The following is a 26222-nucleotide window of genomic DNA, read 5'->3' as shown; positions in this document are numbered from 1 at the left end:
CAGTTTAAACATTCACATTTTAGGTGAGATTGAGCTGACGGGGACCCAGCTATGGCTGCCATTGAGGTGTAGGAATGCGTGAAATTGAATTCGTCCATAGTCCAAAATGTGTTCACTATTTGTAGTTCGAAAGCTAGCATAGGAGTTCGGTTTATTGCTATCGAACTTTTTTATTTGGACTGGCGTACCGTGGCGTCGATATAGACGAATCCAATTTCACACATTCCTACACCTCAATGGCAGCCATAGCCGCGACGGGGACCCAGCTATCACACCTAAAATGTGAAATGATGCGGCCTTGAAGGGTATTTTAAACTGCATTCTATCACCCGTGTTACACGTAGACAAAAGAATGATGACAGTTTACAACACAAAAGAATCTAACATCGAATTTTAAGCGGGTTTAATCCACCCAGTTGGGCACTCACAACACCTGTTTGGTGCATGCGGGGACCCTATAATGGCCGACCAAATCCTGACCATGACTTGGCTCGTTGGATTCGTCTATTAAAGGATTAGCGAACCTTATAGGATTAGCGGGATGTACCCTTGATGCTGCCATTATCACTGGGGAGTATATAACGGTGCCCGCCATGCCTAGAATGGTGTTTCTGGACGTCTTTTCAGCCAGTCAGCTATCTTATCATGAGCCCTGATGCGGTCATTGAGTGCTTTCAGTTTCGTGAAAGAATCCAGTGCATCAGTGTGCTCCGGGGTTAAGACCCAATCCATAACCGCAAGGAAAACCATATCAGCTACTGAAATCTAACAGGAAGATAAAAAATAATATAATTTTTGATTATAAATACCGCGCTGCACTAGTACGTTCACGCCCCGGATTCACGCGGTACCTCTGCATTATCATGCTGATCACTCGCACCTGTAAGATCTTTGAAGAGCGGTATTGTATTCAATCTATAATAAATTGCAGACATACGCAGGTGATGAGTGCAACCTGCTTGTAGTGCAGCGCGATTCAAAAATTGTTTTCACCTATTGCTATGGTAGTTAATCCGATTATTACGTCACTTCGCCATTAGTCCATTAGTTTATTCACTCCAAACAAGTGATACGCATTTATTAACCTATAAATATTGTATCATAAAGTGATCAAACATAACTCGTTCGTTCTTTGCTGTCGTTTTGATCACATGTCCGATTGTTCTTTTTGTGTGGTTTACTATTTATAAATCAAAGACTTTAAGGGCTGGGGTATGAACGTTTGGACAGTATTTATTGTGGGATATTAGAGCACATCAGATCGAATTGCATTCTGAATACGAAGAATGTCATTCTGATATCAAATAATTTTGATTTTTGAAATTCGCAATTTAATACACATTTTATGGCAAATCATTAAAATTGATATTTTGATATTTAACAGTACTTGAAGTAAACTTTATAAATCTGATGATTTATACTTAAAGTGTATGTAGGTGGGATGAAAAGCCGACGATCAATTGAAAATTTTGACCTTTCGTATTGAAGATATGGATTTTTTTCCCAAAACACCCAAAAAATTAGGTCTTTTTGGGAAAAAATCCATATCTTCAATATGAAAGGTCAAAATTTTCAATTGACCGTCGGCTTTTTCCTCCCTGCTACATACACTTTAAGAATATGTCATTAGATTTATATAATTTACTTCGAGGACTGTTATAATTTGTCATAAAATTTGTATTTATATTGTGATTTTCAAAAAATGAAAATTATTTGATATCAGAAAGACATGCTTCGTATTTAGAATGCAATTCGATAGGTCTGAGGTGCTCTCACGTCCGACAAAAAATACTGTCGAAACGCAATAAACGCTCATTTTAGATCCCTTAAACGACCCAATCACGTAACATACCTTGTCTCCTACAAAGAATCCATTCCCTTCGTTATTTTTGCAAAGTAGTCTCTCTAAATGTCCAAGATGTCTTGGAGCAGATTCGGCATAGTATCTCTTTACTAATTCTTTCTGAAAATATACAAACCACAATAATGCTATTAACCATTTAAATACACAAATAAAAGCTAATAAACCCATGCCTTAGCCCTCATTTGATTCCTTGTCACGGTCAAAAATGCAGACACGGAGTTTAAAAAACTGTAAACAAATTTCATGAATTTTGTGGGTAAAAAGGTGTAAGACATATTTCGTGGTCAAAATATTAATTCAAGCTTTCAATCGGTGCAAAAAATGACCACCTACAATGCTGGCCATAAGTGTTGGGACGGTTTGATAGGGTAATGTAAATAAGCCCCCCACTCCCCCGATCAATGTTGAATTCGACTTTTTTGGTCACACGAGCCTTGTGGCACCCAACATTGATTGGTGGGGAAGGGGGAGGGTTGGGGTGTTAGGAAAGTGTTTAGGCTTGACACCAAAGAAACCTCCACTTTATCACGTTAATAATAACGGAAATAAGGTCATACTATAGTGTACGTTTTCCATAAGTGTCCCAACACATTTTGGCCATGGTTGTATTTGAAAAGTTGAAAAAAAAATCATCTAATTTCAGTTTTTTGCTTATAACTCAAAAAGTAAATATGATATTGACACCAAATTTGGAGCAGTTAGAGATCTTATCATGTGGCTTTAACAAAAAAATTTTGGATGGCTACATTTGACATTTAGGGACTGGTCACTTAAAATGTCTTAAAACGATATTTTGGCCCTGTCTAAGTTCACTATTCGTCACTTTAACTGTCAAAAACTTGGGTTTTAAAATGGAAAATTATTGTTTCCACCAATTAAAATGTTACATTACAGCTATAGAAGAAAATAAAAGTTATCACAACATCTCGTGATCAAAAAACAAATAAAGGAATCGAACCCATGCACACTTGTTTTCCCAATTTACCGCAGTCTACCACAAATGAAGCAACAAAAAACAGAAAAAAAGAAGGACGGACATTGGCAAAAATTAATAGAACGACGAATATAATATGATGAAGGATATTGTAAAATAATAACAAAAAGAAAAGAAAAGATATATAAATAAATTCAGGGCTCGAACCCGTGTCCACTGTGCCTGTGGCAGATGCCGTATCCATTGCACCACAGAGCTGTATTACTTTAACAGGCTTAAACTGTAATATAATGCTATACAAGATGCATGTATATAAATATACGCTCTACGGACGATAAACAGTCAAACAAATCGCACTTTTACGGCATTTGTTTCATTAACTGAATATTTATCATATAGCAGGTGTTGGCTGACATTTGTGCTCCACATATATTTCAGTTTTGGGCCGGGGTAAAATGATTTTGGGACAAAAACGAACGATATACACGTTTGTAAAAAGAAAAAAGAAAGTAATATTATATTAAAATTCTTTACTCTTTAAAGACGTGTATACCGTCCGATTTTGTCCCGTAGTCATTTATCAAGGACAAAAACTGAACTAAATGTGGAGCACAATGTCAGCCAACACCTGCTATATGATAAATATTCAGTTAATGAAACAAATGCCGTAAAAATGTATTTTTTTGCACTGTATATCGTGTAGAGCGTATATTTATATACATGCATGTTGAATAGCATTATATTATAGTTTAAGTCTGTTGAAGTTACACAGCTCTGTGGCGCAATGGATACGGCATCTGCCACATGCGCAGTGGACACGGGCTCGAGCCCCTGAATTTATTTAGATTTCCTTTTCTTTTCTTTTTTTTTATTATTATTTTACAATATCCTTCATCATATTATATTCGTCGTTCTATTAATTTTGCCAATGTCCGTCCTTCTTTTTTTCTGTATGTCTACCTATATTTTACTTTCTATACTTACTATAAGTTTCTTTGAAAGCGCTTTAATAAATTTCAGTCATAAAATGTAATTTAAGCCTACTCCTGCCGACTATGATTATATTTACACGATATACTCGTTGCAAATACCACATACGTTTTTGATGCAAACGATGAAAATGATTCAAGTTTGTTGTTGTTTTTTTCTAAAAATTAGCTTTTTTTTTAAATTTTAAGTATTTTTTTCCCAAAATCACTCTTTTAAAAGACTTCAATCAATTCCTGTCAACAAATATCATGTATTTCTGGCGATTAAATCACTACTCTTTCAAAATAAAACGTCATTTTACGCAAAATATGTAGTTGGCATAGGCTAATAATGTTCAGAACGCACTGTAAAATACATGATATTGCGTATAAAACGTGACCGTATCCCTAAATCACATGAGGAAAATGCAATAATTTTTATATAAGTGAAAAGATAAATAGTTTCTCCGTTTTCATGTAAAATTTGATGAAAATCCAAGCTATGGTTGAGGAGATATGGGCCAAAACACACATTTTAAAATTTGATTTTTTGTACCTTAGAGACAATGCTGGCCATAAGTGTTGGGACGGTTTGATAGGGTAATGCCGTATCCATTGCACCACAGAGCTGTATTACTTTAACAGGCTTAAACTGTAATATAATGCTATACAAGATGCATGTATATAAATATACGCTCTACGGACGATAAACAGTCAAACAAATCGCACTTTTACGGCATTTGTTTCATTAACTGAATATTTATCATATAGCAGGTGTTGGCTGACATTTGTGCTCCACATATATTTCAGTTTTGGGCCGGGGTAAAATGATTTTGGGACAAAAACGAACGATATACACGTTTGTAAAAAGAAAAAAGAAAGTAATATTATATTAAAATTCTTTACTCTTTAAAGACGTGTATACCGTCCGATTTTGTCCCGTAGTCATTTATCCCGGACAAAAACTGAACTAAATGTGGAGCACAATGTCAGCCAACACCTGCTATATGATAAATATTCAGTTAATGAAACAAATGCCGTAAAAATGTATTTTTTTTGCACTGTATATCGTGTGTAGAGCGTATATTTATATACATGCATGTTGAATAGCATTATATTATAGTTTAAGTCTGTTGAAGTTACACAGCTCTGTGGCGCAATGGATACGGCATCTGCCACAGGCGCAGTGGACACGGGTTCGTGCCCTTGAATTTATTTAGATTTCCTTTTCTTTTCTTTTTTGTTATTATTTTACAATATCCTTCATCATATTATATTCGTCGTTCTATTAATTTTTGCCAATGTCCGTCCTTCTTTTTTCTGTATGTCTACCTATATTTTACTTTCTATACTTACTATAAGTTTCTTTGAAAGCGCTTTAATAAATTTCAGTCATAAAATGTAATTTAAGCCTACTCCTGCCGACTATGATTATATTTACACGATATACTCGTTGCAAATACCACATACGTTTTTGATTCAAACGATGAAAATGATTCAAGTTTGTTGTTGTTTTTTCTAAAAATTAGCTTTTTTTTTAAATTTTAAGTATTTTTTTCCCAAAATCACTCTTTTAAAAGACTTCAATCAATTCCTGTCAACAAATATCATGTATTTCTGGCGATTAAATCACTACTCTTTCAAAATAAAACGTCATTTTACGCAAAATATGTAGTTGGCATAGGCTAATAATGTTCAGAACGCACTGTAAAATACATGATATTGCGTATAAAACGTGACCGTATCCCTAAATCACATGAGGAAAATGCAATAATTTTTATATAAGTGAAAAGATAAATAGTTTCTCCGTTTTCATGTAAAATTTGATGAAAATCCAAGCTATGGTTGAGGAGATATGGGCCAAAACACACATTTTAAAATTTGATTTTTGTACCTTAGAGACAATGCTGGCCATAAGTGTTGGGACGGTTTGATAGGGTAATGTAAATAAGCCCCCACTCCCCGATCAATGTTGAATTCGACTTTTTGGTCACACGAGCCTTGTGGCACCCAACATTGATTGGTGGGGAAGGGGAGGGTTGGGGTGTTAGGAAAGTGTTTAGGCTTGACACCAAAGAAACCTCCACTTTATCACGTTAATAATAACGGAAATAAGGTCATACTATAGTGTACGTTTTCCATAAGTGTCCCAACACATTTTGGCCATGGTTGTATTTGAAAAGTTGAAAAAAAATCATCTAATTTCAGTTTTTTGCTTATAACTCAAAAAGTAAATATGATATTGACACCAAATTTGGAGCAGTTAGAGATCTTATCATGTGGCTTTAAAAAAAAAATTTTGGATGGCTACATTTGACATTTAGGGACTGGTCACTTAAAATGTCTTAAAACGATATTTTGGCCCTGTCTAAGTTCACTATTCGTCACTTTAACTGTCAAAAACTTGGGTTTTAAAATGGAAAATTATTGTTTCCACCAATTAAAATGTTACATTACAGCTATAGAAGAAAATAAAAGTTATCACAACATCTCGTGATCAAAAAACAAATAAAGGAATCGAACCCATGCACACTTGTTTTCCCAATTTACCGCAGTCTACCACAAATGAAGCAACAAATACCGAAAAAAAGAAGGACGGACATTGGCAAAAATTAATAGAACGACGAATATAATATGATGAAGGATATTGTAAAATAATAACAAAAAAGAAAAGAAAAAAGATATATAAATAAATCCAGGGGCTCGAACCCGTGTCCACTGTGCCTGTGGCAGATGCCGTATCCATTGCACCACAGAGCTGTATTACTTTAACAGGCTTAAACTGTAATATAATGCTATACAAGATGCATGTATATAAATATACGCTCTACGGACGATAAACAGTCAAACAAATCGCACTTTTACGGCATTTGTTTCATTAACTGAATATTTATCATATAGCAGGTGTTGGCTGACATTTGTGCTCCACATATATTTCAGTTTTGGGCCGGGGTAAAATGATTTTGGGACAAAAACGAACGATATACACGTTTGTAAAAGAAAAAAGAAAGTAATATTATATTAAAATTCTTTACTCTTTAAAGACGTGTATACCGTCCGATTTTGTCCCGTAGTCATTTATCCCGGACAAAGACTGAACTAGATGTGGAGCACAATGTCAGCCAACACCTGCTATATGATAAATATTCAGTTAATGAAACAAATGCCGTAAAAATGTATTTTTGCACTGTATATCGTGTGTAGAGCGTATATTTATATACATGCATGTTGAATAGCATTATATTATAGTTTAAGTCTGTTGAAGTTACACAGCTCTGTGGCGCAATGGATACGGCATCTGCCACAGGCGCAGTGGACACGGGTTCGAACCCCTGAATTTATTTAGATTTCCTTTTCTTTTCTTTTTTGTTATTATTTTACAATATCCTTCATCATATTATATTCGTCGTTCTATTAATTTTTGCCAATGTCCGTCCTTCTTTTTTTTCTGTATGTCTACCTATATTTTACTTTCTATACTTACTATAAGTTTCTTTGAAAGCGCTTTAATAAATTTCAGTCATAAAATGTAATTTAAGCCTACTCCTGCCGACTATGATTATATTTACACGATATACTCGTTGCAAATACCACATACGTTTTTGATGCAAACGATGAAAATGATTAAAGTTTGTTGTTGTTTTTTCTAAAATTAGCTTTTTTTTAAATTTTAAGTATTTTTTTTCCCAAAATCACTCTTTTAAAAGACTTCAATCAATTCCTGTCAACAAATATCATGTATTTCTGGCGATTAAATCACTACTCTTTCAAAATAAAACGTCATTTTACGCAAAATACGTAGTTGGCATAGGCTAATAATGTTCAGAACGCACTGTAAAATACATGATATTGCGTATAAAACGTGACCGTATCCCTAAATCACATGAGGAAAATGCAATAATTTTTATATAAGTGAAAAGATACATAGTTTCTCCGTTTTCATGTAAAATTTGATGAAAATCCAAGCTATGGTTGAGGAGATATGGGCCAAAACACACATTTTAAAATTTGATTTTTTGTACCTTAGAGACAATGCTGGCCATAAGTGTTGGGACGGTTTGATAGGGTAATGTAAATAAGCCCCCACTCCCCGATCAATGTTGAATTCGACTTTTTGGTCACACGAGCCTTGTGGCACCCAACATTGATTGGTGGGGAAGGGGAGGGTTGGGGTGTTAGGAAAGTGTTTAGGCTTGACACCAAAGAAACCTCCACTTTATCACGTTAATAATAACGGAAATAAGGTCATACTATAGTGTACGTTTTCCATAAGTGTCCCAACACATTTTGGCCATGGTTGTAGTTCTAAGTGTTCAAAAGGCGCTATGCCATCTCAGCCACCGTCAGAAGTGGTTCCCCGGGAGTGGTTCACACCCATATGGGGTCACCCACGAGCATGTGTTTTAATTTGACATATGTTATGGCACTATTTTCTTTTAGTTCATCAATTATTTAAATATATCGCTCCGCGGTCTTTCTCTCATCGATCCTGAATGACGTCGAATCTTCGTATTCGACGGCCAGCTATCGAAGGGACAACGTCGCACTAGCGTACTCAATCCATGATCTATACTGTGATACTTTGTTGATATTTGATGATGCGAAATTAAAGATTATTGTAAAGTTATATTTTGTTATCCATCTATTTCTCTTCGTGTATTCAGCGAGTTTTCCCCGTGAAACTTTGAGATCCATCGGCCATCTATTATGGTATGAATTCTATCTTTCACCAGAATAACTGATTGATGGATCTTCGTGTAAGTTTGCTTTATAACACATGGTGCGGTCGTAAGAAGTCTAACTTCAAGAAAATTAATGTGGAAACGTTTTAGACAAAAGATTTTAGAAACCATGTAGCAATATTTTGTTGAATAGATTCATTAGGTTTGTTGATTAATGTAAATTACATGTATGGAAACACCCCATCATCATCATCATCATCATCATCAGTCGGCTGCGCACCTTTGTTTCCAATGGACATTTTATAGTGAAATGTCATTGTACAAGGAATACATAAAAACAATTCCACATAGCCCCCGAATGAAAAGTATTTAATTATCTTTGTAATCACTCAAAAAGCATTTGGTGTGAATTTTACATCTGGACTAGAGGCTATTAAATTTTTATGTGCCTTTTTATTTTACATGTAAAGCCTATGGGGGTGACGATTAGAAATGGACGGCAATATTGAAAAACCCTCATTTTGGGCCATTTTAGACACTAAAATGCCCATAAAAAAAAGAATAGCCTCTAGTTCGGATGTAAAATTCACACACAATGCTACCTGAGTGAGTACAAACATAATTAAATACATTTCATTCGGGGGCTATATCAAAAACAAAAAATGTCCTATACCCTAATGGTTATGGAACAAAGGTGTGCGGAGCAGGCGACTACAAGCTTTCTCCAACTAATGCGATCTTCGGCAAGCGAAACAATTTTGTTTGGCTGCAGCATCCCTTCAGTATCTCCCAGGGGGTGCTGGACATGCTGTAAGTACAGTGTGCGCGGCCGTCCCGGTTTCCTCTTCCCATGTGGTGGAATATAATGCGCATATTCTTTCACAGGCTCGCCATCTTCAAGACGCAGTATATGGCCGAGAAATTTGAGTTGATGAATCTTGACTCTGGTAACCAGTGGAGTGGTCAGTCATGAAGTCCTCCGATGTGAAGGACGAAACAGTTTAGTGAGCAAAAATTTACTTGGTTTAGAATATAGTGTAAATGTGTTGTTGTTGCTGCATGCGGTGTTTATTTTCAGATCCATCTTAGTAAGATCTTACCTTTTTCTCCTCATCCTGTTCACCAAATGTGGCGCTGAGTGGTGATACCAAGTCATCACAAAGCTCACAAATCACGTCGATGTCAAGTGATTCCCGTGGATTGGCTCCAAAGAAACCTACATGAAAGGAAATGAAGAGACAATGAATGACAATGCTCTCCTGAACTTCCAGGCATTAATCATCATTCATCTTCGTCATTACCACATCGTATACTTCTCTTTCTTCTTCATCTCCTTCTTCTGTTCCTCCGTCTTCTTTTTTCATCATCATCATCATCATCATCATCATCATCATCATCATCATCATCATCATCATCATCATCATCATCATCATCATCATCATCATCATTACTCCATTTTCTATTCCCCTGCTTCTTCTCCTCCTCCTCCTCCTAATTTTCATCTTCATATTCCTCATTTTCATCCTTCTTCAAGGTCATCGGAGTATAGATTGTTGGTTTGCCATCAAACTTGAAGAATGTGATCACCATCGAGTGCTGAAAATGGTCAAGGTCATGTCAAGGTTATCCGAGTAAAGGTTGCTGGGTTGCCATCGAGCTTAGTGGATATGATCACCATCGCACAGCGTCATCATCATATATCTTCGTGTCAAAAATTGCCGTGATAGTACGGCGAGTCCACTCTTTCTTCAAAAAGTTACGCATGGCGATTTTCAATTACACGATATGAGATACCGCAGCGTTTCCATTCATACACGTTTATGCAAGCTGTGCATGCTCAGTATCCCATATGGTGTTGCTATTACAAGAAAATTTGATTTGTTGTCAGGTGAAACGCAGGATTTGTTTCCAATACACTAACTGGAAATGCAATACACTAATAAGCGGGGATAGCTGTTTGGTGTAGACATATTTTACTGCATTTTCAGAGTAAAATTTTGTTAATCGTGCGTAAAAATTGTGATATATTAAACTGTTTGAGAATATTATTTATGAAAAGAACGAAATGGAAGCCCATTCAGCTATGACCACGGTGCTGTACACTGGCTATAGAAAATTAAATCAGAAATCTATAATACAATACAGCACAGTGAATAGCTATAAAACTGTCTTTATCTGCTTCAATAATAGAATACCGATTTAAATGGAATTGAATACACGAGTTTGTACACTCGTCACTGAGCGACCTAGCGATCGGTTTCTAGCCAATCAGATAGGACTCCTTTTCTTGCGTTCGGAAAGACGAGGTCTCTTATTAGTGAAATACCAATCGCCCGTCGCTCACCAACGGAGTATTAGGACGTGATTCATTTTAGGGGAAAAGTATATATTTAGACGCCGTCGACACTGTGCATCGAGTGCCAAAAATGGTCAAGCACATGTCAAGGACATGTTGTTGGATTGTCATCCAACTTGGTGGATGTGATCACCATCGAGAGCAAAAAATGGTCAAGGCATCATTGTTTAGATTAAAGCAGCGTCAGGTTTCAGAGTTGGTACACTGACTGCATCCTGGCTTATCATGCTTATAGTGGACAAGAGAAGAGGGTCACAGACATAAATATCGTGTTTGCTAAAACACAACAGTGCCTCCTCCTCCTCCTCATCCTCCTCCCCCACCTCCTCATACTCCTCCCCTAGAAAGCATGATATGTGGTTATGGACTCGATCATATAGCTCAGTAACCCATACTTACCGAGTACAAATCCCAAGTATCTGCCAAGAGCTTTGCTCTGTCCAATCGCTTGGCCATCAATTTCTAACATAGGTAGTTGACCAAAAGGGGTTTCTATATGAATAAAATAAATATGATGATGTTAAAAGTGAGACAATAGTTTGATACAAATCCTTGACATAATAATTAGGGATTCAATCATGTGTCACCGTTGTTCATCACCGTTTAACAACGATGCGGCCGCGTCGTCTGCGTGGTTTACTTCGCGAGGGCAGCTTTGGCTGCCCGAGCGAAGTAAACCACGCAGACGCGCTGGACGCGAGTTGTTAAACGGTGATGAACAACGGTGAAACATGATTGAATCCCTTTCAACAACGAAAAGAAGCTAAATATCGTATAATTCACGATTATTTTACGAGGAATGTCAGTTAATCATTGCCACTCAGCCTTACAAAAACTTCGATGATTTTTCTTTTAATATCAGCAATAAAACTACAGAATAAAACGGCAATGTTTAGCCACTACCTGAAAAATACTGAATTCAACTTGTAAGCTGGAATACGCACAAAGGTTCCAGGCATGACGAATTTTACGCGCTCTCGCGTAACGCGTAGTCTCGCTAGCGTTCGCGTATACGCTACAGTAAAAGTGTGGGTTCATCACGGTTTAACAACGGTTGGCTCCTGTACAAAGGTATAGGAAGAGTTGTTGAATGGAGTATGAAGCAGCCTTTACATTGATATGCATCTGGTGTTCATCAGTATGCGGATTCGAGTGTTATATATTATTTTATACTAGCGCAAGATGAGTCAATGGGAGCATTGTCCAAAACTTCGCGCGCTCGCGCCATTGTTTCACGAATGGGGAGGGGGTGCCATTATGTACAATGGTGGATTTAAGCTGTCAGCAAGTCAACAGTTGCTGACAAGGCCCCCTGCTATTTTGGCCAAAGGGACCCCCTGAGTCAATCCATGTCAACTCCAGGGATGTGCACCGCAGCACCTCTTCATTTTTTTTTTTGTGTGGTGGTAGATATTGATGAGAAAGTAAAATCCTGAAAATTTGAGCTTCGTACTCTATTTCGTTTTCCTGTGGCATCAATTTGAAATTTAGGGGGGTCAGCGTACAAAATGTGTCGCAACGTGAAAGACGACGTTTGGAGGTCCATAAATGTATAAAGGGAACCCCCTACAACTTTGAAAAGTGTGTATCCTGGGGTACTGTTTTGTGTAGAATTCTGGCATCAGAAAACTTGTAACTCATTTACTTTAAAAGATATAGGGCCCTCAAAATGCAACTTCGTCGATCCAGGACCAACTTCGGGGGGTCAGAACTCCAAAAGTAAAAATAATTTTATTGTCCATTTTTTGGCCAGTCAGAGCCCTTGGGTAGGACATCACTCTTATCCAATATTGAGCCTATTGGAATAATTTTAGCTGAGATATTACCCATGCAAAACCCAAATTGTACATTTTTTACATTTTGGCCCCCCTGAAAACCAATGTCAGACATTTTTCCCCAGCATCAACTTCAGGTATGTTGAAGATATGTTCTTGGACAACATTTCTTGGGGTCTTGATGGCTTCAACACATCAGTTAGGTTTGTCTACTCCATAGAGTTGTACACATTTTTGATTTCGCATGTATAATGACTTAATGTACAAGTCTATGGAGAAGGCAAACCTAACTGATGTGTTGAAGCCATCGAGACCCCAAGCCAACATACTCGGATGACCTTGACCGTTTTCAATTCTATAAACTGTGCACTTCCGTGCAAATTGAGGGCGCTATTTACAAATATTATAAATTTAAATTATCCAAATAATACGAGTTCTACCTTACATTTCATGATAAAAAGGTTATTTGAAAATTCCCCTGCCATTTGTTAGTCTGTTTGCTGATGTTCTAATACCATTATACAAGTGTCTACCCTTGTAAAGATGCAAACAATATTTTAGATAAATAGCGCCATCATTATTTAACTTTTCTTAAAAATGACTCAGTTACACATGCCACCAAACAAACGTGTATGTAAGCCTATTCAAAGACAGTTCCGCTATATCAATTACAGATATACAACAATATACTCGTAAAAATGATCCCTACTTGGTTTCAAGCTTGGCCAGTCTTCTTGTTTAATGCGCACATCTTCGTATTCTACGCCCGCAACTTCAAATATGATGCGTATCACCTCAGCTCGTCCGCGGCCGTTGAAGTATGTTAACTTGTAAGTTGGCATGATAACAACAGGTTTATTTGAAATTTTCAGTACAAAATAGACAAAAGGCAACCTGCTTCAGCTGAAATCTGAATTCGGAAAGAACTTGTCGAGTTTTGATTTTCGTGATTACAGTACTGAGTGACCTTCGGATAGTGGCGTATTCGGGTCTGTTTTTGTCTGTGTAAACATGGAAGTACAAGTGTAACTTGTACTTCCATAGTATAAACAAAGCAAATACTGATAACGCAGATAATTTTTTTATATTCATGTAATGTAGCCTATTAATTTATTTTATTAGGTGCATGACAAATCAAAAAATTTATGATTAATACCTCTCATATCTTCTCATGTGTGGTAAATCGTACCAGGAAAGTAGTGAAAGTCGTACTAAGGATCGCATTTACCACCACAATTGCATGTTGAGGGGTTATGCAATAATTATGTGTACCCCCGGGGTGATGAATTCTCAAAATGGCCTGCCAAAAACGCCCCCCCCTTTTGGCCGTGCCAAAAAATCTTAACCCCCCCTTTTTTTTAACGTGCCAAAAAACCTTTGCCCCACCCCCCTTTGACATACAAAAAAACTTTGCCCCCCCCCCAGGCAATATACATTACAGTGTAATCATTACACGTCTCTTAAAATTCTAATCAATTTTTCTTGACATTTTTAGCTCCCAAAGTCCTGAATAGTTCACCATTTTATTAACCAGTATATGCAAGTAGTGCAGTGGCGTAGCCAGATGACTGTCCCCCTTAGGATTGTGGAGGATATGATACTTCAGTTTTTAAGTAATTTACCTACATGTACTTGAAAAGTCAGCTTTTCCCTCTCCCTTTACCCACCCCCTCTGGAAAAATCCTGGCTATGCTACTAGTATAATGATTCAGATGGGGAATAAATGACATCAGGTAGCTAACTTGGTTCAGTCCAGCTTTCCAGAGAGTGACCTTTATCAGAGACAATTAGTTGTCAAATTAAAGCCATATTATAACATTTGCTGTTGAGGACGCCCTCACTGATTTTTTAAAATTAATTTTTTTACACAATTATATTGTACTCTATAAAAATGGTGTATATGCTGCATGGAAACCGCTTTTTGGCCAGATAATAGCTGAATGAATTATGACCCCCTTTTCAGGTAAAATCAGGCCCATACGCAGGTTTTTTTAAATGTTTTAATGGGGGCGGGGACGGAATAAGTGGATCTTTTGTCGGGGAGGGTGATTGTGTGAAAAGTGTCAAAATTTGGACCTGTTTTGACCACATAAGCAGAAAGAACTGATTGGGGGCGGTAACGCCGCACCCAGAAAAAAAATGCATACGGGCCTGGCTAAAATGATGGTAAAATATAACAAGTAATTTAAGGCCGCTGTAGTGTAATGATACCAAAGTATCTGCTAAACGCATTGAAAAACAGATACTACATTTGGAGATATATATGTGACATCAGCTATGTAACTTTGTTCAGTACAGCTTTCCAGAGAGTGACCTTTGTCAGAGACAATTAGTTGTCAAATTAAAGCCATATTATAACATTTGCTGTTGAGGACGCCCTCACTGATTTTTTAAAATTAATTTTTTTACACAATTGAATATATGAATACAAAAACCACCTAAGTCCATACTTTGGCCAAATTGAGTTAAGCATGGGAAATTGTTGCTATACATAGGCCTGTCATATGTATGAAAGAACAACTCAAATTCATTCTCTGTGTCTATTAAGCATGTGAAAAATAGCATGTATGAAAGAATCACCTAATTCCATGATTTGAGTCTTGTAACACATTGATTGAAATCCATTATGTATAAAAGTCCACTTGTAACACATTCATTGCTAGAGAGTGACCTTTGAACAAAAATGGGTTTAATAAAGGAAAGTGTGTGGTTTATATTACATGGCAGAATGCTTATCAACATTATACATACCTGTGTGCTTTATTTTGTATTATCTTACTAGTGGTAATCTCATTCTAACATTGTTGTCTTTGTATATGATTCAAAAACCACCTAAGTCCAAAATTTAAAATGAACCCCACGAAGTCCCTGAAATGCTAATCGTCATACCTAATACAGGTTAATCCACTCATTTGCACGTAAAACTTACCATATTGACCAGGTAAATCTAACTGAAGGAATTAAAATGATACACAGGTTTTTCTCTCAAAATCACTTCCTATGGACTTAGGTGGCTTTTGTATTCATGTATTCAATTATATTGTACTTTAGTAAACCAATATACCCTGCAAATATCAAGACTCTAGGTGCTGTAGTTTTGTCAAAATCCGAGATTTTGAATAAAGCGCCGGAAACGGCGTCTTATTATTACGATGGAATTATTAGTCGAACGCATACACTATGTTCATAACACACAGTACGTACACGGCGTGCGGGCCGGTGATCTACACAACAAAGGGTCGTACCATAACATGACCGAAGGAGTGGTACGTATTGGCGACATACGCGCTGGTAGTAAATTCCAATTTTCTTTGCTTTGCCGTAGTTGTTCGGCTCAAAAATAAAAGGGATATATCTGACAGTAAAAGCTAACATTTTATGGCAAAGAAATGCTAATCTATTTTGTACGATAATGTTATAATATGGCTTTAATGTCAAACTATTTGGAGACTGGTATTCTTGAATCAGTCTGCAGTATTCGCCGTAGAAATGATGTAATAATCGGATTAACTACCATAGCAATAGAGGTTATCCACGTTACCCATGACTTCTAACAAACGGCGCTAGTTCCCGTAGTATTCCTCATTCAAGCCAATTCAATGCACGGCCTCGGAGTTACCTGTATGACTTTGGTGGGCTATTTTGAAACATTCATGGTTGCACATGCAGGTGCTTCTTTTGAAAGTCCTAAACAAGGTATAGCAGTCGCTGATAGGATATGCAGCTTATAGGATGATTATTATAGAACACGGATAACCTTTATAGACGAATACAATTTTTGAATATATCGCCCTGTACTACAACGTTCACGTGATACCTATGCATTGAACCACAGATGTCAAAGAACAGGGATAAAGACCTGGATCGTAATATTATAGAATGATAGAAAGAGCGGTATTGTATTCAATCAATGATTGCAGACATACACAGGTGATGAGTGCAACCTGCTTGTAGTGCAGGGCGATATATTCAAAAATTGTATTCAGCTATTGCTATGGTAATTAATCCTATTACATTATCACTTCTACGGCGAATCTTTACTAAATTTATATGGTAAATAGCATTGCAAACAACGACTTTTTCTTGGTGTTGCCCGAGGAACTTACTGGGCCATTTTAGGACATAATTTTTGTAAGGTCCTCGCGGGAAGAGGTATTTTTTCCGTAGTTAAAATTTGCATTGCATACGTCATGTACATAATTATGAGGCTAGATTCCACGGTGTTCACTTTTATTACACAAGTTTATTACCAATATTATTTCCTCTTACTTAACAAACAGGAAAGAAATCTATTACAATTAAAATTCGACCTGTTTATCATACTTATTTTTTTCCGTAGTTAACATTTGAATAGGAGAAACTTACATAAGTTTCCTAACCCTAACTCTAACCCTAAACCTAACTCTAACCCTAATAGGGTTGTGCGGGACATCACGTATACAGTTGCTTAAACGGACTCCCTATTCAAATGTTAACTGCAGTAAAATAATTCGCTAGCGGAAACACTACTTGTCCGGAATAATTGACCTTTTCGGTACATCCTATAATTATTATTTGCGGTTAGACCTGAGATGTCGTCATTTGACGTCACGCCGATGCGCACATCGTTTAGCGAACATTGCTACTGCGCATTTCAAAGTCGAGAAGTGCACAGTAACGATGTGCGCATCGGCGTGACGATATCACGTGTCTAACCGTAAAGAACTATGGGATTTACCGAAAACGTCAATTATATTCTTAATTGTTTTTAAACCTGTTTCCTGTAATGTGAAATATCTGTGCTATAATGGACATAATTATATGACGTGCCATTTTGAAAGGAGAGACTTTTGGGATATAAATGGAGAAATTATAGCAAAAAATCTGCCCGGGGATGATTTTTTCACAATTTGGGTTTGTTGCAAATTTGTGATGTTAATAATGTTTAAATATTGTCTGATAGTTTCAGACCGGAATATGACTGGCATCTTGTATTTTTTAGACATTTTTCAATAATATTTTTCAACAATGTTTCCAATTTTATAATAACATAACTTATGAACTCAATATCTTTGCTTAACAATGTCCGATGTCAATGGGGAAAACGGCGTTGATGAGCAAACATATCTCTATATTTAAAGCCATAATGTGTGATTTGCTTCACAGCGACGCCCTCAATTTCTACTTTTTGCATAATTATAATGCCCAGCGGTACACTAAAATACCACGTAAAAGACTAAGCCTGAAGTGATTTAATAACAGTATAATTTTACTTTTTATATTAAAACCGGGTCGACCCGGTTTTATTCAGAGTTCATCGATCGACTGCTTACTAACATCTCCCGCGGATGTCAGCTTATGTGTACACACGTCGAGCGCGATGCTCCGTGCAGTTATATGTAATCTTCGTTATACCTCATTAGTTTGGCTCGAAATTAAAAGGGGATATGTGATCAGTGAAAACAAACATTTAAATAGGAATCCATTCATTATGCAAATCGCACTTTATTGCTTTAAGATAAGCAAAATACTCAAAATTGATAACCTGCCCAAAAGTGTCTCGTTTTTGATATGCCACGTCACATATTGCAATATAGGGATCGAGGCTAGACGGATTCAACAGTGTCCATGCTCAGAATGGTGTTTCTGGACGTCTTTTCAGCCAGTCTGCTATCTTATTTTGACACCTAATGCGTCCATCAAGTGCTTTTAGTTTCGTGAAAGAATCCAGATCATCAGGGTGCTCCGGTGATGCAAACATTGGGCATGAAACAAAGTCCACAGCCGTTAAGAAACACAAATCAGCCATTGAAATCTGAACAAGAAGATAACAAAATAATAAAATTAAGGAGGTGAATTTAATGTGCTGATAATTTTATCTATTCCCAAAATGGTAAACATAATTTGGCAGAATGCCGAAAAGTGATTCGACACTTTGTTCATTTGTTAACCAGGCTGAAGCTAAAACTAATATTTAAGCATTTTGGTTTATATAGAAAGAAAAGAAAGAAACATAATTGAGGATAAATATCAAGGAAGAAGCTGGAAGAGAAGGCAATTCCCAACAAATCATATGACCAAATTTATTGTCAGCCATTGTATCAAGGGAAAGAAAATTCTTATTATACTCACAATATTACCCTTTCTACGTTACCTACCTTATCACCTACAAAGAATCCACTTCCTTCATTGTTTTGGCAAAGTACTTTTTCTAAATGTCCAAGAACCTTTGGTGCTTGTTCGTCGTGATATTTCCTCTGAAAACATACAAATGACCCGTTAGCTATTCCATCTAAGATCCATACTACCCCTGTGGAAGATTTTGGAAATATCTCCCACAGGGGGCGTATGGGTTTCTAATGGAATGAACACATTAAGCAGGCTCCAGCTGAATTTCATACACCCTCTGAGAAAGATTCAACATGAATCTTCCACTGAGGGAGAGTGAGTTTCAAATGGAGCTACTAATGTGTAAATTCCATTTGAAATTCACAATCCCTCTGTGGAAGATATTTCCAAAATCTTCCACAGGAGTAGTGTGGATTTTAAATGGAATACCCCATTTACAACTCTCTTGAGTATGTTAGTTGGTCAAGTAATAAAGACTTAAAGATAAAAAAATAGTTCCCAAAACTCAAACATTTAAACGCATCTAACAAAGATAAGGTGTTTTGTTGGTTTGACGTAACACAATAAAATCAAACAAACTAAATGTTTTTGTATCATTTTAAGCGGTGCAATTTCACTTGACCCCAAATGGCTTTCACATTATTTGCCTTGCTTTAAGGTGGTCGTTCCCACCGAGTTTCATGAACCCTCAGCAGTCTAAGGCGATTTGACCCTCGATGACACCAAATGATCCCAAAATGACCTTGACATTTTGATCTCGTTTCGTTTGTAATTTTGAGAAAATATTAAGCAACTTTGTGAAACTTTGAGTAACTTAATAATATTTTGACAATTTCTGACAACTTTGGGCACTTTCCACTGTGACATGGGGCTTATTTTTTTTCTCCAGATTTGCCTTACATTTTTCTCTTTGTCGTTCTCACCAAACATGGCGATTAATGGTGCCATCAAATCGTCGCATAGCTCAAGAACAACATCAATATCGAGGGCTTCCCGGGAATTGGCTCCATAGAAACCTGCAAACAAGAGGGAAGAAAATACAATTAAGAAATTAAGCAACACTCAATACTCTCTTTATTTTCAATGACAAACATATCCAGATATCAGCTGAAATCGGGTATATAGATAACACTGACGATACGTCAACATATGGTCAAGTTATTTGGTTTATAAGGCACCGTAGTTAGTTGTAGTTAGCGATTTGGGGCAAATTTTTACCATAATACCAGACAGGCAATTTAAAATCTGTGGTGCACAGTGTCATCGCCCCGATATCTTCATGGAAGAAATCGCCATGATGGTAGATCGTACTTCTACAGCCACGCATGGCCATTTTGTTCCGACCTGTATAATAGTTTTGAGACTATGGGCCGATCGAGGCTATTGACAATTGACCTCTGTAGAGGTCAGTGAACCTGGTACGTTATCTGCTTTAGACTGCCTAAACCAGTGGTCTACGCTGCGCCAGTACAGGCCAGTACTGTATTATGTTCCGTAATCCGGTTGTTTACGGATGAGGGCAGCTGTCATTTTTTTTTGCTCTGCACATATAAAATCTGAATTTTTGTCAGTTTTTGATTTCAAAACGTACGGTTGAAGTTTAATACGTTCACTTAAGATAATCATATTCTTTCAACACATAATATATTCACGTGTAAGCTTTACAATTGGCTTCTTTTGAAACCAAAAATAACGGGAGATATTCATCATTTTCTACCCCGGTATCTACAGATCTCATCGTCTGAAAATCATTAAACGTGTATCGGCTTGCATAAAAGCAGATACACGTGTATTTATTAAGTTTCCCTGCCTGTACTATATAATTCGTCGCTGTTTTGGTATAGTGTCGTATGACGATTTTTGGGCAAAATGAGTTATATAAACTTTCAAAATCTATGAATGAAACTCTATATATTCACAAAGTTTTGAGACCTAAATGTAATTAGTTAATGAGATATGGGACTAATTAGTATGATACGACATGGTTTTTATGTAACACCCCCCCCCCTAAATCTTCATTCTGTGTTTTGGCATACAGTCGTATCGTATCATGATACGTCGCCATAGGCCACCGTGCAACTGTAGTTTCCTATTGTTTTGGCATACTGTCGTATCACATGGCGTATCATATATTTTTACAAATTGTCAAATTGTGCATATTTTGGCATACTGCCGTATGAGTTTGCAGATTAATTACTTCTAATTAGTGAGTGAATAAAATGTTTGTATTAAGTTGAGAACAAAGACAAATATATTATTGATTATATTCTTTGATAACAATAAACATATTTTACTTTGGTGCTCTCCAGTGAGTCTTCAAAAATTGGAAAAACTTTAAATGCGATTTTCTCAAAACGGCATTTGTCGTCATACGACACATGTTGGCTTTCCTCAACGCAAACTTTTAGACTAGAATCCCTCAAATGTCTCCAGAATGAGGGACACGGTTGAGTGACTCCAACGCAAGTAAGTGCTTGAATTGGTACTTCAGTCAAGTATCTGACGTGGATAATGACATTGGGCAACAGGTAATGAGTGGATTGAAGGAGATGAGTACACAAAGAATGCTTGGTGTGCAGTCACCTATGAAAATAAAATCAATTAACCCTAGTCTAAAAGTTTGCGTTGAGGAAAGCCAACATGAGTATGCCAAAACAGCGACGAATTATTTACCAGGCGTAGTCGTTGTGTGGTGTAGCCTACAGTCGGGCGTTACCCTGATCGTACCCAGGTTTATCATGGGTCATCTGCCCCGCCTTTATCCTCCTTCCTTTTTCTTTCTCCTCCTACTTCTTTTTCGACGTAAAATTTTCAAGATGTCTTCGTTATAGCCTGTTATTTAATCTATTCCCGTTATATTTCCAATCACGTTTAAATTCTAATGAATGTTCTATGATAATAACAGACATTTGACATCAAATATAATTGATTTGCCTGTGAACAAATATTATACGTTGAATATTTGGAGTATTTATGATAACAGATAGCGGTATTTACCCTTAATAACTAACCACTGATAATAATATACATACCATATTCACGTGCTAAGTATCTGGTAATAGCTTTGCTCTGTGACACTTCCTTGCCATCGATCTCCAACACAGGTAGTTGACCAAATGGGGTTTCTAAATAAACGAATCATATACGTTGTGGTTAATTACCGACGTCTTACAAGGGTTGGGAATCTACGTTCAAGGAATTTAATGCAGGCGGCACACTCTGGCATAATTGAGAGATTGCGATTTCCAAACGTACGTATCGAACGCTACGTGCGTATATGATACGTACGTTTGGAAATCGCAAACTCTCTAATAACTGTGAATCGCCGCTCCTCTCCCTCAATTCATTGTTGATGTAAGCAATTTTGAAATTGGATTCTCCAGTCTCCCCAACATTGGTTGAGAGGGAATGGGGGGAGGGAAGGGGAAAATGGAAGGTATAGGTTTGTACTTTTACATACTATTGAAGTGTACCAACCAGGCCTATGTATTTCCCTAATTGTAGCTCATTTTGAATAATTCCAGCTCATAATAACTTATTATTAACTTAGTTTATATGCATTTAACAACAGTTAACCTGTAAATATTTTGCAAAACATCATGACAGCAAATAATACTAGTAAAAAATGCAGACACCTACTTGGTTTCAAACTTGGCCAGTCTTCATATTGAATGCGAACATCTTCGTATTTTACGCCAGCAACTTCAAATATGATACGTATCAGCTCACCTCGTCCGCGGCCGTTGAAGTATTTTAACTTGTAGGTTGGCATAATGATCGGAATAATGATAATTGCAACTCTGTTTCAGCTGAAGTCTGAGTACAGAAAGAACGTGTCGACACCAGGAAAAAGCGTTTTTACCTCATTCCGTTTTAGGTGTTTTGCCTGAATTTGCCAAGTCATGTAATCGAATACCCTCATCGTAGTCCAAGTTCAATTTTATTACATTAATTATTATTGATACAACTTTGACACGATTATCGAGATTACTCTCAGGGCCTGATTACTCTTGAACTTCGCGATATATATGTAAATATTGGCGTACTGGACCGGTCTGTGTGTGCTGTATAAACAGAGATGTAGGTAAAAACTGCTAAGGTCGACTGATTTATGTATATCACTCTTAAAACAGCGTGGTCAAATTGACCCCGTAGTCAGCTATGAAGAACTAAGAACTTTGACACAGAGGTTGGTGCTGCTCCAACTTCTAGAGTTGCTGGTTAAAGGTGGGTGACCTGATTGACAGCCTCATCCCCAACTTAACACTATCAAAATGCAGATTTTGGTATCAGGTGAAAGCCCATATTTTTCTCATTAACATATTGAAATTAGACGTTCCAACTCGGTATATTTCCGAAGAAATTGTCAAAAAACTGTCGAATTAGTCTCATGTGGTATACCATATTTTTGACTAATTCAGCAGTTTTTTGATGATATCTTCGGAAATACACCAACTTGGAACTCCTAATTTCAGTATGTTAATGAAAAAATATGATCTTTCATTTGATATCTATTTATTACACGATCATGATGATTATCATTAATAAAAACACTGTAGATTACCAGTTTTGTATTAAATGTCAGTAATTCCATGAAGAATTAGTCGCATTTACATTGAAAATTTACACGATCTTTTTGCATGAATGCTTGAAAGGGACAACATTTTATGTTATACATATTAAAGTTTTAAAGAATTTGATTTTCCAAATATATCAGGTCACCTTCCTTTAAATATCACAGCACTTCAAAACAGCAACACTGCTGATGAAGTCAACCGATGGTTGATGAAACATCCAGAAACGTTGGTTTTGTACTGGTCTTGATCTGATGAAATTCTTTATGTTATGCTATGGTTGTACCTATTCAAATGTCCCGCCAAATGCACGGTGGTAATGAACCTCGTGTTTTATTATGTCACATGAACAACTTTAATGCGTGGAATGCGGACTACGTAATTGTGAACTTGATATTCACAGGATGGAGTACTTATACTAGAGGATAGATAATGACTAGGAAAAGATGTTTATATATGTTAAATTTTTGACATTAAGCAGTCCTGGTAGTAAACTTTGTAAATTTGATGATATGAACTTAAAGTGTATATAGCTGGGATGAAAAGCCAACCATCATATGAAATGTTTGACCGTTTGAAAGGCCTAAAATAGGTTAGTAAACATGGTAAACTGGGCCCGGTATTGATCTATATATTTGTGTTTTGATCTATAAATAATTCAACAAACCAAAGTTCATGCGCCTTTGAAATACTGAGTGCATAGTGACTTTTAAGATAATTTAAGGGATCTGGAATGAGCGTTTTGAGCGTTTCAACAGTATTTTTTGTGGGACATGAGAGCACATTAGACATATCGAATTGCATTCTGAATACGAAGAATGTCTTTCTGATATCAAATAATTTTAATTTTTTGAAACAAAGTTCTCGATATAATACAAATTTTATGACAAATTATATTAAAATTTGATATTTTTCACATTTTTGATATATAACAGTCCTCGAAGTAAATTTTATAAATCTAATGATATTCTTAAAGTGTATGTAGCTGGGAGGAAAAGCCGACGATCAATTGAAAATTGTGTGTTTTGTTTCCCCAAAAGACCTAATTTTTTTTTGGTGTTTTGGTGAAAAAAAATCCATATCTTCAATACGAAAGGTCAAAATTTTTAATTGATCGTCGGCTTTTCATCCCACCTACATACACTTTTTAGTACATATCATCAGATTTATAAAGTTTACTTCGAGTACTGTTAAATATCAAAAATATCAATTTTTGATCATTTGCCATAAAATGTGTATTACATTGCGAATTTCACAAATTCAAAATTATTTGATATCAGAAGGACATTCATCGTATTCAGAATGCAATTCGACATGTCTGATGTGCTCAAATGTCCCACAATAAATACTGTATATCATCAATGACTTTCAATTACACAAGGTTAAACATCGAACATCCGATTGGCCTGGCCACAGAAATATTGACCAGTTTCTTTAGTATCTTCCCCAGCAAACACACACTACTCCCTATTCCATAAAAATACAGCACTAATTTCTTTTTGATTAAAAAATATTATCCTGTTTTGCTAACTGAAAAGGTAAATCTTCATCCTTTAGTTCTAACTGGCAATAAAAGTCCAATTTTGACATTTTTCCAATTTGAAGGAAAATGGACCAAAAACATGCAATTTTGCATTGTGAATTTTGTTCAATTTGAACAATTCCAAGTAAAAACGAGGTGATTTACTCACGTTTTTAGTGACGTTTCACCACTACACTACTGGCTTCATCAGACTGGCAACTCATCACATCTTATAGGCAACAGGATGCACCGTGGAGGGCGTGATTAGTTGGTCAAAGATGTTGTTGAGTGCGTAGGCCCCCTCGTCCTTGTTTAGAGTGTCATTGTCCTTTTCAGCGGATCCAGATGGCTTCTTTCAGCCACCTGGTGGTCTTGTCGGCTTAGTTGACACTCTAAACAAGGACGAATAACAATTATAAATTATAATAATCAGAACATCGTTGCTCCTTTTCCTACAACGAGCCTCGGCAAAGAACCAACTCACATCGATTGAATCATAGGAAATGTACTTGAACAGCGCTTCCCTGGTTTGTCTCGGTCCCTGTCGGTTTGTTTCCCTCCGTCACTAAACAAGGTTTGTTTAGTGACAGAGGAGCACAAATTGACGTCATTGCCGGCTGGCAATTGTTTTTTTTTCTGGCAGTATGCTCGCGCATCATATTTTGTTCAAGGCCCGTGCTTTTAAATTCCCGCCACATCACAATGAACAGCGTAGTGGTTTTATGCAGTTCTCTTAAGCATATCAGGTACCACCCTGATGGTTTGCGATGACTTTAACTACTTAGGTTGTAACGTGGCAGATAACACTAGTGCTTTCCAGCGAAGGAGACAGGTTGCATGGGTCGCAGATCGGCGACTTACCACTGTGTGGAATAGTACGGCCAGCGATGGCGCCAAAATGCAACTCTTCAAGTCCACTGTCGAATCTGTTCTCTGTCTCCTATACAGCTGTGAAGCTTTGGTTATCACAGACACATTGGGCAATTCCATTGACGCTTCTCACCGACACCGTGCCCTGATGCGCTACTGCCTTGGAGTGCATTTTCCAGATCGCCTATCAAACGACAATCTGTATGCCCGGGCAAAAGTTGCACCCGCGACATTGACACTCACACGCAACAGGCTACGGATTGTGGGCCACGCAAATAAGGAGATTGGAACTGCCACTTTCCATCATCCTCCATCCTAACAATCAGGCCACAGAAGCCTGTCGCCGTGGTGGAGCACTTCGCCGCACATATCTAGCTCAGCTCATAGGCGATCTCAACGCCATTAACTTGACAATCAAGGACGCCTTCAGAGTAGCGCAAAACCGCACAGAATGGCAGAGACTTGTTAAATAACTGTTTATTATAACTCTTTCAGTCACAACGCCTCATGTTCTTGAACTTGAGTTGCGTCACCTTAGTTGTAGTAGTATCGATATATCATTCCCTTGC

At 37.0% G+C, this 26222-nt stretch overlaps 1 protein-coding gene across 1 annotated transcript; it reads right to left on the bottom strand.

Annotated features, from left to right (window-relative positions):
* Positions 1-597: 597 nt before the first annotated feature.
* On the bottom strand, positions 598-22459 carry LOC140154560 (S-crystallin SL11-like). Its single transcript, XM_072177127.1, has 9 exons — positions 22327-22459; positions 21720-21812; positions 19588-19703; positions 18717-18815; positions 18211-18373; positions 11204-11296; positions 9549-9664; positions 1853-1963; positions 598-765 (listed from the first exon to the last, which is right to left on the bottom strand). Exons 1-9 carry the CDS (start codon positions 22457-22459, stop codon positions 598-600), a joined length of 1092 nt encoding a protein of 363 aa, XP_072033228.1.
* Positions 22460-26222: the final 3763 nt, after the last annotated feature.

The sequence above is a fragment of the Amphiura filiformis genome, chromosome 6, assembly GCF_039555335.1.
Source record: "Amphiura filiformis chromosome 6, Afil_fr2py, whole genome shotgun sequence".
Classification (NCBI taxonomy): Eukaryota; Metazoa; Echinodermata; class Ophiuroidea; order Amphilepidida; family Amphiuridae; genus Amphiura; species Amphiura filiformis.
Note: the sequence above shows the minus strand (reverse complement) of the source record. Positions and strands in the feature narration are given on the sequence as shown.